Source organism: Carcharhinus amblyrhynchos, chromosome 2, assembly GCF_965287045.1.
Source record: "Carcharhinus amblyrhynchos chromosome 2, sCarAmb.v2.hapA, whole genome shotgun sequence".
Classification (NCBI taxonomy): domain Eukaryota; kingdom Metazoa; phylum Chordata; class Chondrichthyes; order Carcharhiniformes; family Carcharhinidae; genus Carcharhinus; species Carcharhinus amblyrhynchos.
The window spans coordinates 26529577-26543445 of record NC_137325.1 but is presented as its reverse complement, the minus strand read 5'-3'; the positions used below and the strand labels follow the sequence as shown (position 1 = coordinate 26543445).

Here is a 13869-nt window from a genome sequence, read left to right as displayed (position 1 = left end):
TTTACCCTGTCTATACCCCTCATGATTACAAACACTTCTATCAAATCTCCTCTCAGCATTCTCTTCTCTAAGAGGCTGCAACTGTTCAGCTGTCACAATGTGCTGCCCACATGTTTCCCATACTGCAGAGGGCCAAGCTTTGGGTCACCTATCCTAATATCTCCTTACATGGCTCCATGTCAGACTTTATTTTGATAATACTGGAATTGCCTAAGGGTATTTTACTACATGAAAGGAAAGAATGTAAATGCATGTTATTGCTTGATATTCCAGCTGCAAACTGAAAAAAAAAACTCGTTAATACAAACTAAGAATGCAAACAGGCAGTGTGAAATCTGAAATGCAGAGTCACTTTTACTCAATGTAGAACATGGACTAGCTGTGCAATGTGAAAACTGAAGAACACCTGTTCATCAATGTCTTCATGAGAAAGTGCTGCCCATTCAAGGTTTGTTTTCTTGTATTTCAATTAGTTCCCCTTTACCCATCCTGCTGGTATTGATTTGTTAAACATTCAGTTACTACCTCCTTTATAATGGATTCTAGCTTTTTTTCCAATTACAAATGTTAAATTAACTGGCATATAATTAACTTCCTTTGTCCCCTTTTTTGAATAGTGAAGTTACGTTTGTAACTTTCCAATCTGCAGGGTCCTCACCAGAATTTAAGGAATTTTGGAAATTAACAATCTATGCATCCACTATCTCTGCAGCCACTTCTTTATGTCCCTAGGAAGCAATCCATTAATCTTTAGTTCCCATTAGTTTATTTTTCTCTATTGATAAAGTTGTTTTAATTTCATATCTCCCTTTTGCTCCCATGGTTCTCTATTATTGTGGAGATGCTTTCTGCATCTGCTTCTCTGAAAATAGATACAAAGTACAAAAGGTCAGAAAACCATGAGTTCAAGTCCTACTCCACATATTTGGGCACATTATCTAAACTGACACTCTAGCCCAGTGCTGCGGAAGTGCTGCATTGTTGCAGATTATGTTAAACCAAGCTCCTTGATATGTACAGATTACTTACCATGTTCCCTTCATTGCAACAGTCACCACATTTCAAAAGAACTTATTGCTTGTAAAGCTGTTTGAGATACTATATAAAAATGCTTTATAAATGCAAATCCTTTCCTTGCATGAGATAGGTACAAGGTCCCTTGAAATCCTAGCTTTAACCATTCTTCCCAAATGCTCTGGCTCAATGTAGCAGTCCTGCCGCTTAACAGGGACAGACATAAATAAGGATTTGTGCATTTGTTCATTAGAACATAATGAAAATAAAATTCTGATAATGCTAAAACTCTATGCAATCAGATTTAATAGAGACAAACACACACAGTGAGAAGATCTATTCTTTCTATTGTTAAAGTACAGCTTTATTACCAGCTGAATGCAACATGACTGTACCTGTAGCAGAAACTTCTCTGAGGCGACACTGTGTCTTGCTAGCACATTGGGCAAAGCAGGGTTAGCATATTCAAACTGTGGATTGTAGGTGAACTCGGACTTGAAGAACTTGACCTTCTCCTTCTCCACATTTGACGGTTTAACGGCCGTCAGGATGCAGAGTCTACGAGTGGTGACTTCACTGTCTTTCCCTTGTCCAACTGGCACACTGGACCTCTGCAGGCTTGAAAAATAAAGCCTTTTTATCTTACCTTTCGGTCTTTGGGACAGACCGATTCCGCTTCCTACCACAGATATGCCCAGTGGAAATTTGGAACCACTAGCAACTAAGCTGCCCATGAGCAACGCAGTGTGCCCGCTTCCAAGACACCATTCCTTGTCAACCAGTGGCATAGAGCAGCTGGGGGTTCGGCGTTCCTTATACCGCATCACAGCCGATGGCTTGGCAGATTTTCGATGTTTTTTGTGATGGTTGGAGGATAAACGTTTCTTCTCTCCCTTAGACGGCAATAAGACATTGTAACCATTGCTTCCTGTAAATATTTCCTTCAAAATGCCGACAGAGAGTTGCGAGAGATCTGCTTGGCTCGTGTCATTTCTTTCTGTGGGATTCAGTAGAACTGATTTCTTGGCTAGCTCCAACTCTGGCCAACGAAGCTTTTCTGCAAGGATTGGAAAACAGGAAGATTCATTTTAACTTTGCATGAATTATCCATCATTTGTGGGCCACTTCTATATGAGCCCTTTCCAACTACAAGAGCAAACACCTCAATAATCAATTGACAAGAATGCAACAAGAAAAGGGAACAGAGGACAATGCCAATTTCTCCCTTTCAACCATAATAACAAAATAAATTGACTTGATTCAAAGCTAAGCATGTAAGGGGGTGATTTTTCCAGATTGTCATGCCAGTCGATTGGATGAGGGGGGAGGGTTACGATTGAAGAAGGGGTGTGGGCGTGATTGGGGGGGTGTAGGCATTGGGAGAGAGTGAAAGACACTCAGTGCATTGTATACACTTGTACACAGTATAATGGGAGATCAGGGCACATATGCAATAGCATCTCTAGCAGGCTTCCAGGCATGCATTGACTGTCCACCCCCTCTACTGGCAAAATTCACATTTTGCCTCATTTTTCTTTCTAAGTGCCATAAGTTAGCATCTGGGAGCTCATCCAAAAAATAGGCACAATTCTCTCCCATCTTCAAGCTTGTTCGGCACTTAGAATTTTTTTGCAGTTCCCCTGTTTATTTATGGACACTGAATTGTTCTGCAGACATTTTCACCTATTTTTAATAGGATTTCCTATCATTATGTTTAACTATGTTCTCCAATTCTTTTCCTTAACACAATTTATTCCCTTGTCATCAATGTCCTTCCTTATTTATGCTTTCCTATGCTTTCCTACTCTGTCTTGTTTATAATTATGCTGCTTCCATTTCATGTAGTCCCCTTCTCCCACACCCCTTTACCAGTTTAAAGTGTTTGCTGACTCCCTACCTACTCTTTCAGCTATGACAATTTGCCATCCAGGAACAGATAGACCCTATCACATTGGTACAGCTCCTTTCTGTCCCAGACCTGAAGCCAGTGACTCATGAAAAGGAACCACTTTTTCCCACACCTGCCATTTAGTCATATGTTAATTCTCCTGATCCGTCTGCTCCAATGCCAATTTATACGTGGCTTGGGCAATAATCCAGAGATTACTACACTCAAGGTCCTACTTTTTAACCTTAACTCCTGATGTTCTTTCAGCAGAGCTTCCTTCCAATTCTTATCTATGCTATTTGTTCTAACATGGACACAACAATTAGATTTATCCCGTCCTTTTCAAAGTTCCATTCCGGCTGTCGTGAGATATCTCTTATCCTAGCATAAGATAGGCAACACATCCTTTGAGATTCCTGTTCTTAGTTGGAGCAAATACAATCTATTCCCGTAATTATAGAGTCCCTTATTACTGCCATTTTTCTATTCTGCACTTTCCCCACGAATGGACAGCCTTCTGAGCTATAATGCCCTGGTCTGCATTGTGACAATCCTCTCTGCATCTTGCTTCTTGTCCTCACAGGTAGTGAGTACCTTCTACTTTTGGACAGGACACGGCACCCTTCTCAAACTCTCCGAAATCCTCACTATTAGATTCCTGACCAATCACAAACTCCCTTTTCTGATCCTGTGCTTTCCTCCAGGTTGTGACCATACTCTGGATAAAACTGTCCAGAAATTCCTTCCCCTCCTTAATGAGACTCTACAATACACACACCAGCTCAACGACTCTGAGCAGGAGAGATTCAAGATGGAGAAATCTATTAGTATCTAATGGGTCCTGATAATGCATGTTACATACCTAGTACCTTAAACTAATAAGGTTAATAGGTATTGGATATTGATTAATTAATTATACTCAGTTGTATATATGAAGAGTCAGCCAGCCCTGATGAAAAGATTGTACTGGAGTGGAGAAGTAAGCTCTGTATTAAAGAATTTACCAAAAGCAGTTTGGTCCCTGTATCTTCTTCACAGCCAGGCTGATGGGAGTTCTTCTAACTTTGGCAGAGGATGATTGCTGGAAAATGAAGATTGAAGACTCCAGAGGAAAGGTTAGAATTGGAGTTAACTTTTTTGAGAGAAGACTGGAATTGAAGAATCTTTGAAGAAAGATGTAAAAGTTGGTAGGAAATGATTTCCCACCACTGCTTTGTGGCCTTGAATCTTCTGATTAATGGAAAAATGAAGACAAGGGATGTTTCGACTGAAAGCAAAGCAAGGGATAGTGTTGGTGCTTTTTGCTTTCTGCCAGGAACAAGATTCAGTGCAAAGTGTTCTCTGAACTAGACATTCAGGAAATAAGCAATGACAAATGTTTGGGCACACATTTACTGAATGCCTATGAGGCTTGGTCAAACTTTGATAAGTTTCCTCTATTGAATAATACACCATGGAGTTTGACTGACTGTATGAGATTACATATCACTTGCAAATTCCTAAAACAACACGAGTTTAAAATTATTAGATTGTGCTAGGATATCAAACATGGATGGGTTCTTGGTTTTAACCAGAATTAGATTCAAAGAGAAAGAAACGTTTATAGATCAAATGTCAAAGGCCTTCAGAAAAATTCTGGGAACGCATTCATTACCAACTGCTTTTATGGCACAAATGACAGTGACATTCAGTGACTTCAGCAGTGACATCAAAGATGGAGGATACAATGCCTGCAGCATTTCGAGACTATTTGAATTTAGGGCCCACACATCTGTATGAAAGCTGCATTACAAATATCAGGTATAAGGATAAAACCCTTTTGGGAGTTAAAACAGGGTGGGAGTTGGATGATGAAGCCCAGGATTAACCAAGGGATGTGAACAGGCGCTTCATAAGCAGTATCGTTATGCATAAAATTGCCCAAAAATGAAAAACTGGGCTTTTGGGACAAAAAATGACATGGAAGGTACGGAAAGTAAGGAGGATGAATACTAACTAGTCAGAAGGAATTGTATTGGCCGATGGAAGCTTCATTCTAGTAATGAGTTGACTCGTCACAGGTTTGTTCAGTTACATAATTATAAATTGTGGATGTACGTGGAGTGGGCAAACTAAAATGTTACATGCATTCTTTAGACAAGGAAGACTGCAGTAAAGTCAAATAATATGACAGTTGTACTGGTTTCTGGTTCTGTGATGGTAACATATTGAAATCACTAAAATAATAATAGCAATTCTATGTATAATCGCAGGAGTAAATCATTTTTACTACTGATGTGGTACTGAGTGAAATATCTTGACTGTTAACTAAGCCTTCAAAGAAAAAGGCCCAGATGAAGTTGGACATGGACCATGATAAAGCAATTGCTTTTGAGTCAGCAGATTTGCAATTTACGCTATCTGGGCATTACTGCATTCCTTTAAGGCCTATTATCTCGAGATAGAATGTTAGAGGCATTAATGGCAGCTGGGGTTACAAATTTAAGGGGAAGAAGCAAATTATTACCAAACTACAGTGACAATTTTCCCATCTCTTGGGCTGTGGGTTGAAGGTTCTAGTCAGGGATTTTGGGAGACTGAATGTGGAATACATTAGACTTGGCAAGAAAATTCGTGAAAAATGTGATATTTGTAACAATGTACAACAGAATGCTAATGTGACCATTTATAGTGCTTGAACTCAAAATTTGGGAAATAGACTTAAGCGACTAGATTGTCTGTCAATGGTAATGTTTAGAAAAGATGATACACAAGGGCTGGAAGCACCAGTTAAATTCTTAATGTACAATGGAGGAGAATTTGGCAATGATGAATTCAGGAGTATGTGTGAAAATCTGAATCTTGTAATCAATGCAAACAGCAGGAGAAATGACGCTGATGGAGAGATTCTGTTAGTGAAGAAGTAAGCTCTGCAATAAACAGTCTCTACCAAAAGCATCCTAGTTTGTCTTCACAACTAGGCTGGGGGAGGTTTCTCTAACATTTCTAGTGGACTGTTTGTTAGGACAGTGTCATCGCCTACAAATGTCTGCATTCTACAGTCCAAGTAAAAATCCTGCTCTGCCATGTATTACACTAATATTATTTTGTTTCATTAACTATATTTACCTTATCTAAATTCCTGCCCAGTTAAGGAAATAAAAACATTTTAAAGCTCACCAACCAATCACTTTCCGGCTACCTAATTAATGCCCCTGAAATTCAGCTCCGCTGCCTCGCTCTGACCACTCCTTGTTATGCACAAGACCTAAAGAGCACCTCTTCCCTCATCCTGCCACATTCTCTTGCTTACAAAATTCAAGTCAAGTATTCTGTTGAAGTATTCAGGAGGTAGTGGCCTAGCAATCCAGAGCAAGATCTGGGGACATATGCTCAAATCACACCATGGCAGATGGTAAGTTTGAATACAATAAAATTCTGAAAAAATACCTATCAGAGGAAGGAAATCTGCTATCCTTTCTTGGTCTGGCCTACATGCGAGTCCACAGCCATTTAGTTGACTCTCAAATGCCCTCTGAAATGGAGAATAGTTGGGAATGGGCCCACATCCCATAAATGAATAATTTAAAAATATTCAGTCAAGCTGGACTTCAGGCTAATATAGTGTGTAAATAGAACTGTCCTGTGTGTGTACCAGCAGAAATCCCAAAGACCTGAGTCTGTTTCTGGTAACTACTTCTAACTTGCCACCTAATTAACTGAGCAACCAGTGAAATTTAAATTTGGAAAATAATCAAGTCTTAATTCTCTCGCTCACCAAATTCCGTCTGAATACTTTAACAGTTTTATGCTACTTTATGACTCCATACATAAGCAAAACCGTTCTGTATTTATATTAGCAGAAACATAAACAGGAGCAGGAGCAGGAGCACACCATTTGGCCCCTTGCCTGCTACACCATTCAGATTCATGGCTGATCTGATCATAGCTTTAACTCCACTTTCCCAAATGCAGTTCCCATAAGCCTTGACTCATTTGTAGACCAAAATTTTTCCCGAACGCAGCCTTGAATATCTTCAGTATGCGTACAGTCTCCATTGACCCTGGATTGGAGGAATGCAAAAACTAAAGATCCTTTGAGAGAAGAAATTCCTTCATATGTCTGAATTGGGATACCCCTTATTCTGAAACTGTGCAGTGGTTTCCCCAAGAAGGGAAATATTCTCTCAGTATCTACCGTATCATGTTCCCTCAGATCTTGTATATAAGGACAATACAGCACAGGAACAGGCCCTTCAGCCCACCAAGCTTGCACCAACACATGACGCTTTTCTAAGATAAAGAGCTTTTGCCTCTACGTGGTCCTTATCCCTCCATTCCCTGCATACTCATGTATCTATCAATAACATTACTATTGTATCTGCTTCTATCACCACCTCTGACAGCACATTCCAGGCACTTACCACCCTCTGCAAAAAGAACTTGCCTCTCATCTCTCCTTTAAACCTTCCCCCTTTTACCTTAAACCCAAGTCCTCTAGTAATTGACATTTCAACTCTGGAAAAAAGACTCCGACTATCCATTCTATCCACGCCTGTCACAATCTTGTAAACTTCTATCAGTTCGCCCCTCAGCCTCTGATGTTCAAAAGAAAACAAACCAAGTTTGTCCAATCTCTCTTCATAGCTAATACCCTCCAAGCCAGGCAACATCCTGGTAAAAATTTTCTGTACCCTCTCCAAAGCCTCTACATCCTTCTGGTAGTGTGGCAACATATGCAGTATTCCAAACGTGGTCTAACTAAAGCTGCAACATGACTTGCCAATTTTTATACTCTGTGTCTCCACTGATGAAGGCAAGCATGTCATATGTCTTCTTGACCACCTTATCCACTTGTATTGCCACTTTCAGGGATCCCTCTGTTAGTACTTCTAAGGGTTCTGCCATTTACTGTAAACTTTCCTCCTATATTAGAACTTCCAAAATGCATCACCAGACATTTGTTCAGATTAAATTTGACCTGATATTTTTCTGCCTAAGTTCTATATCCTGCTGTATCCTCTGGCAATCCTCCTCGTTATCTGCAGCTTTCCCAATCTGTGTTGCCTGCAAATTTACTAATCAGACCACTTACATTCTCCTCCAAATCATTTATTTATATATTATATACAACACGGATATGTTTCAATAACATCACCTCTCATTCTTCTAAACTATAATGAACATAGAGTAACCTGCTTAACCGTTCCCTGAAAGACAATCTCTTCATCCCAGAAATCAACCTTCTCTGTACTTCCTCCTATGGAAATATCAAGTACCTTAAATAAAGAAAACTGTTTGTGGCATTCTAGATATGTCTTACTAAGCCCTGTACAGCTGTAACAAGATTAAAATTTTTCTACTTTTAAACTCCATCCTCCTCACAATAAAGGCCAATACCTTCCTAATTACTTGCTGTACCTGTGTTGTGTATTCGTGTCTAAGGACACCCAGGCCCTTCCTAACTGTAGCATTCTGCAGTCTCTCTCCACTTAAATATTCTGCTTTCCTGTTCATCCCAACATAGTAGACAACCTCACATTTTCCTACTTGGTGCTTCATCTGCCAAATTTTAGCCCACTTACTTATCCTACTTTATTCTTTTGCTGCAAATTGTGTCCACTTCAGAATTTGCTTTTTCTTTGACATCTTTAATATCATCTTTAATATCATCAGCATGTTTAGCTGCAGCATACACATACATCTTAATAAAGATTGCAAGTAGTTGAGGCCCCATTACTGATCCCTGTGGCACCCCACTAGTTATATTTTTCCAACCTGACAATGATCCTTTTTTGTCTGTTTTCAGTTTTTTATTTTATCCTGTGATGTGGACATCACCATCAAGACCAGCATCCCTAATATCTCTTTTAACCAAGTGGCACGCTAGACCATTTTAGAGAGGACTCTTTGGGTCTGGAGTCACATGATGGTCAGACCAGATAAGGACAGCAGGTTTTCTTCCCTAAAGGAAATTGGGGAAGTGAGTGAAACTGACCAGTTTTCATGACAATTGATGACTATTTCACGGTCATTATTACTGAGCTTTCAATTCCATATTTTTATTAATTGAATTCAAATTTCCACCAGCTGCTTAATCCCGTGTCCCCAGAGCATTAGCCTGGGTTTCTGGATTACTAGTCATTATGTTATCATTACTCTGTCAACTCCCTTATGGTTATTAAACCAATCCTCATGCTATGTGTTACTCTCAACATCATGAACTTTTATCTTGTGTGGTAACCTTTTTTGGAGACTTTCAACCTTCAGTCCCCTTAGTTTTCTTAGTGTCTTTCTCCAGTGATAGTGATTGTTTTAAGTTCCCCCTTCTTTTGTCTCTTGATTTTCTATTACTCTTATGTTTTTAATGTTTATCATGAAAACAATAAGAATAATTGTTCAAAGTCACTGCCATTTCCTTGTTTCCCATTAATAATTCTGCAGTCTGATCCTCTAAGGAACCAACATTTACTCTTATCCTTTTTATAGACTTATCGAAGCTCTTACTGTTGGTGTTAATATTTTTGCTTACTCATATTAAAATTTCTCCCTCTTTATTTGTTTTTAGTCATACTTAGCTGGTTTCTAACATTTTCCCAAACTTCTTACCTACCACAAATTTTCACACCATTGTACATGTTTTCTTTGAATTTGTTACCATTTTTAACTTTCTCAGTCAGCCATGGACGCTTCATCTTTCTCATGGATTATCTTTTTCTCAATGGAATACGTCTTTGAGTTATGAAACATCTCCGTACATATCTGCCACTGCTTCTTCTCTACCATCTTACCTTTTAATATAATTTCCCAGTTTACTTTCGCTAACTTTTTTTAAATTTCAATTTAGGATACTAGTTTCTTGCACAAGTCTTTCACACTCAAACTGAATGTGAAATTCCAACATTATGATTGTGTAGAGGTTCCTTCACTATGAGGTCATTAATTAATTCTGTCTCATTACACATTACCAGATCAGGATGTTTTCTGTTTAGTTTCATAACTTAAAAGCCAATCATTCAATTAACTGAACATTTGCCACAGCAGGCAATTTGCTTACCACTGTCTAACACTTAAGATTAAAGTTACATGCTGAAAACTGGACTAGATTTTAGAAAAAGGTCAACCCATGAAATTTCCTCATTCTCCAAATTCCCTGAGACAAGGAAGCACTCTGTCAAAGAAGTATTCTGTCCTACTTACCAAAGAAAAAATAAACAAAGAATGTCATAGTTTTACAACACAAAAAAAGCCCCTTTGGTCCATTATGCCCGTACCAGCCATCAAGCACCTATCTATTCTAATCCCATTTTCCAGCACTTGATCTATAGCTTTGTATGCTATGCTGTTTCAAGTGCTCATCTGAATGATTCTTAAATGTTGAGGGTTCTAGCCTCTTGTGGTCTTTATCTATCACCTGTGTCACAAAGATAAGGGGCAGTAGGGACAGAGTTACAGAGGTGGAATGATGGTACAAACCTAGTAGTCAAATACCACACCAAGTACAGCACAGCAAACTATGTAAACAAATGAGATAGTATTTCATTAATGCGCCTGAACTGCCCACTCGCTATTTGTTATTTTGAGCCAGTGGTGACTGCAGTCAGGAGATCATCAGACAGAGCCAACAGGATCATCCAGGACTTGTGAAAGGCTGGGGTAAAAGCTGAGTTCAATGTCTCCCAGATAATCGGAATACTGGTTTAACTTAGGAGGCCGAAGGTCCATTGATGGAAGCTGGCCTACAGGCAGTTTGATTAGGGAGGCAGAAATATTTAGGTAATTGGCATCACAATTTCTCAGTTTGGTTACAGAATTGGTCAATACAGTTGGTATACTCTTCATCCAGAGGTTACAGAGAGATTGATGGAGCTCCCTTCCCCAGGTGCAGCTATAACTCCAAAGGCACTGGTAGTCCTTGGACAGCTTCGCCATTCTTTGTGTGTTAATAGATGGTCATTGCTTCAGTAAAAGAGAGGGAGCATCATAACCGAACAGGATCATCTCTACCTGACAGTCACATGTGTGACTCTGGTAGTGGTCACTGAACAGTGACAGGAATGGGTATACAAATGCATTTCTTCAATTCTACCAACCCAGCTGAGGTTAGCCAACTCAGCATTGACAAGTTATCCTGTCTGTGTAGTTCAGTATCCCAACAAGTTATGTATTCACACTGCTGCCTCACAGCGCCAGAGACCTGGGTTAATTTCCCGACTTGGGTCACTATCTATGCGGAGTCTGCACATTCTACCCATATCTGCGTGGTTTCCTCTGAGTGCTGTTTTCCTCCCACGGTCTCGAGGATGTGCTGGTCAGTTGCATTGGCCATGCTAAATTCTCCCCCAGTGTACCCGAACAGGTGGAGTGTGGCGACTGGGGGATTTTCACAGTAACTGTAACACTACATTCTGCACTCTTTCCTTTTTTTCTCTATGAACAGTATGCCTTGTCTGTATAGCAAGCAAGAAGCAATACTTTTCATTGTATACTAATACATGTGACAATAATAAATCAAATCAGTAACTTCATTACAGTGTTTAGGTAAGCCTACTTGTGATACTAATAAACAACTGAAAAACTTAAACCAGTCTTTGTTTATATATTAAATCTGGCTCGGGTCACCACACTCTAGGAAAGATGTGATGGTCTTTGACAGGTGCAGAGATGATTTACTAGATTGGTCCCAGGGACTGGGGTGGGGTTAGTTCACAAGGTTAGGTTGAGGGGAGTTTGAGGGGAGATTTGATAGAGGTACGCAAGAATATGACAGGTGTAGATGAGGAAAAACTGATGATATAAGGATGAGCCGACATAGGTTTAAGATTTTGGGCAAGAGATGCAGGAGAAATACGAGGAAAATGAAGTGGTAATGATCTGGAAGTATCTGTCCACCAAAGTGGTGGAAGCGGAAACAAGCAATGATTCTAAAAGGGAATTGTTTGGTTGCTTGAAGGACACAGGGACCAAGCAGGGGAGTGGGACTGACTGGATTGTTCTGCAGGGAGCTGGTTTACACTTGATGGGCAGAATGACCACTTCTGTGCAAGAAATGACTGCGATTTCTTAAATTATCAACTGTCAAACACTCAACCCATGTTTTTTTTTCCAACACAATAAACTGCCCATTGTGTTTGAATCAGGTGGCGACGTGAGTGGCAGAAACCTTCCAGCAGCAAACGCAGAAGGACACACACTTCATTTCATTTTTTAATTTAAAAAAACTATTTAAGTAAACACACGCTGACTGCTAAAAAAATAGCAAAGAGAACATTCTCACAAATAGGAATGAATGAAATCAGTGAGAAAACACTGACCCATCACATCAGCGGTAACTGCAATGCGACGAATATGAATTCAGATCTTCCCCCTCAACGAATAGAGCAAATCTCCCAGCTCAGGGAAACCTCTCTGTCTCTCACTAGTAACAATTGTTTTGCTCCATTCCCCCGCAGTACAGGAAGTGACACGTACCGGTTACTCGGATTGATTCCAGCATCCCTGGCAACCTCCGGTGGCTGGCGATGGCGAGGTGAAACCGCCAGACGCAGCGGATGAGCCCCCCTTTAAGTCTCTTCCTTCCACCGACAGAGAGGGAAGGACATCAATACCAAATCATGTAGCCGCTGGCAACAGTATCCTTTTCCCTCTCCTCGCGGATTGCCAGTGAAGACTGGCGGGGCTGGCAATTCGCACGGACGGCTCGCAAATTTAAAACTTGAGTTTAGACCTTGCAGTCTGGTACCCAGCCGGCTCCCTGCATCCCCCTCTCAGTTCCGCAAAGCTGCCGCAGTCTCCAGCCCCTCCATAGACATTGCGCTGTCGGCTCCTGTCATTCCCACATTCCGCTTTCCAGACCCGGCCGCCGTTCCCAAGGTAACCCTTGTCCGCGTCATAATTCGGTGCTTCGTGACGTCGGTAACTTGGGAACCGATTGGACTTTTCTTGAGGGCGAACAATAATTGCTACACACTGAGCCCCAAACTCAGGGGAGGGTGACATGGAAACTGCTTGAAATGCATAACATGTCGATCAGCTCAGGACTGGTGGGCAATCTGCCAATCTTTCTGGCAAATCAAATAAACTAAATCAAACAAATTTGAGGGACAAAGTAAAAGTAGCAGTCCCTTTACAAAAAAAGGGGCACACCAGAAACAAAAACAAAGTGTAAAGGAAATATGGGGGTGGCACAGTGTTAGCATTGCTGCCTCACAGCACCAGTGATATGGGTTCGATTCCAAGTGTGGGACATTGTGCGGTCTGCTTGTTCTCCCCATTTCTATGTGGATTTCCTCTGAGTGCTTCACTTTCCTCCCACAGTCCAAAGATGTGCTGGTTAGGTGCACTGACCATGCTAAATTCTCCCTCAGTGTACCCGAACAGATGCCAGAGTATGGCGACTAGGGGATTTTCACAGTACTTTCATTGCAATGTTAATGTAAGCCTACTCGTGACACTAATAAATACATTAATAAAGTCCACACTGATTTTTTCACAGTACTTTCAATGCAGTGTTAAATGTAAGCCTACTTGTGACACTAATTAATAAACTAAATGGAATGTGATTAAAGGGGTCAATAATACACCCCAGTCCCTGCAGAAGGGCCAATGAGTGCAGAAGACCTCAACAGCACCCATGGACATTGCATGCTCCCTTTCCAGAGACACCCAGCTGCGAACGTAGCTGTGGTAGAGGGGCAGACAGTCGGGTCAGATGATTCCCTTGGTCGCCTGCCTTGACCTGTTTATGGCAAGCTTTGCCAAGACTAGGGAGCAGGAGGAGGTCCTCGGCCTTACCCATCCCCAACCCCCCCTCCACACCAGGTGCCCTTAGATCAGGAGTGTGGGACTGAAGTGCAAACAAAACATTAATAAAAGGTTTTTCAGATAACTAAAAAGGGAGTGCAGCCTATGACCTCTCAATTCAAACAATGGATATTTTTGCTGCCAAAAGAAATGATTTTAAACAATCCACAAGAATGCAGTCACAA

The 13869-nt window shown here is 40.7% G+C and overlaps 1 protein-coding gene across 2 annotated transcripts in view; it reads right to left on the bottom strand.

Annotated features, from left to right (window-relative positions):
- Positions 1 to 12735, bottom strand: part of matcap2 (microtubule associated tyrosine carboxypeptidase 2) — a 42674-nt gene extending 29939 nt beyond the window's left edge. The window contains exons 1-2 of one of the 2 annotated variants that reach the window (XM_080203739.1): positions 12353 to 12735; positions 1410 to 2071 (exon numbers count right to left, since the gene is read on the bottom strand). In XM_080203739.1, coding sequence (XP_080059865.1) covers positions 1410 to 2071; positions 12353 to 12377 — 687 coding nt within the window. In that variant the 5' untranslated portion in view covers positions 12378 to 12735. Of the gene's footprint in view, positions 1 to 1409; positions 2072 to 12195; positions 12275 to 12352 lie in introns of those variants that run through there. The other variant, XM_080203748.1, reaches the window with a different exon arrangement.
- Positions 12736 to 13869: the final 1134 nt, after the last annotated feature.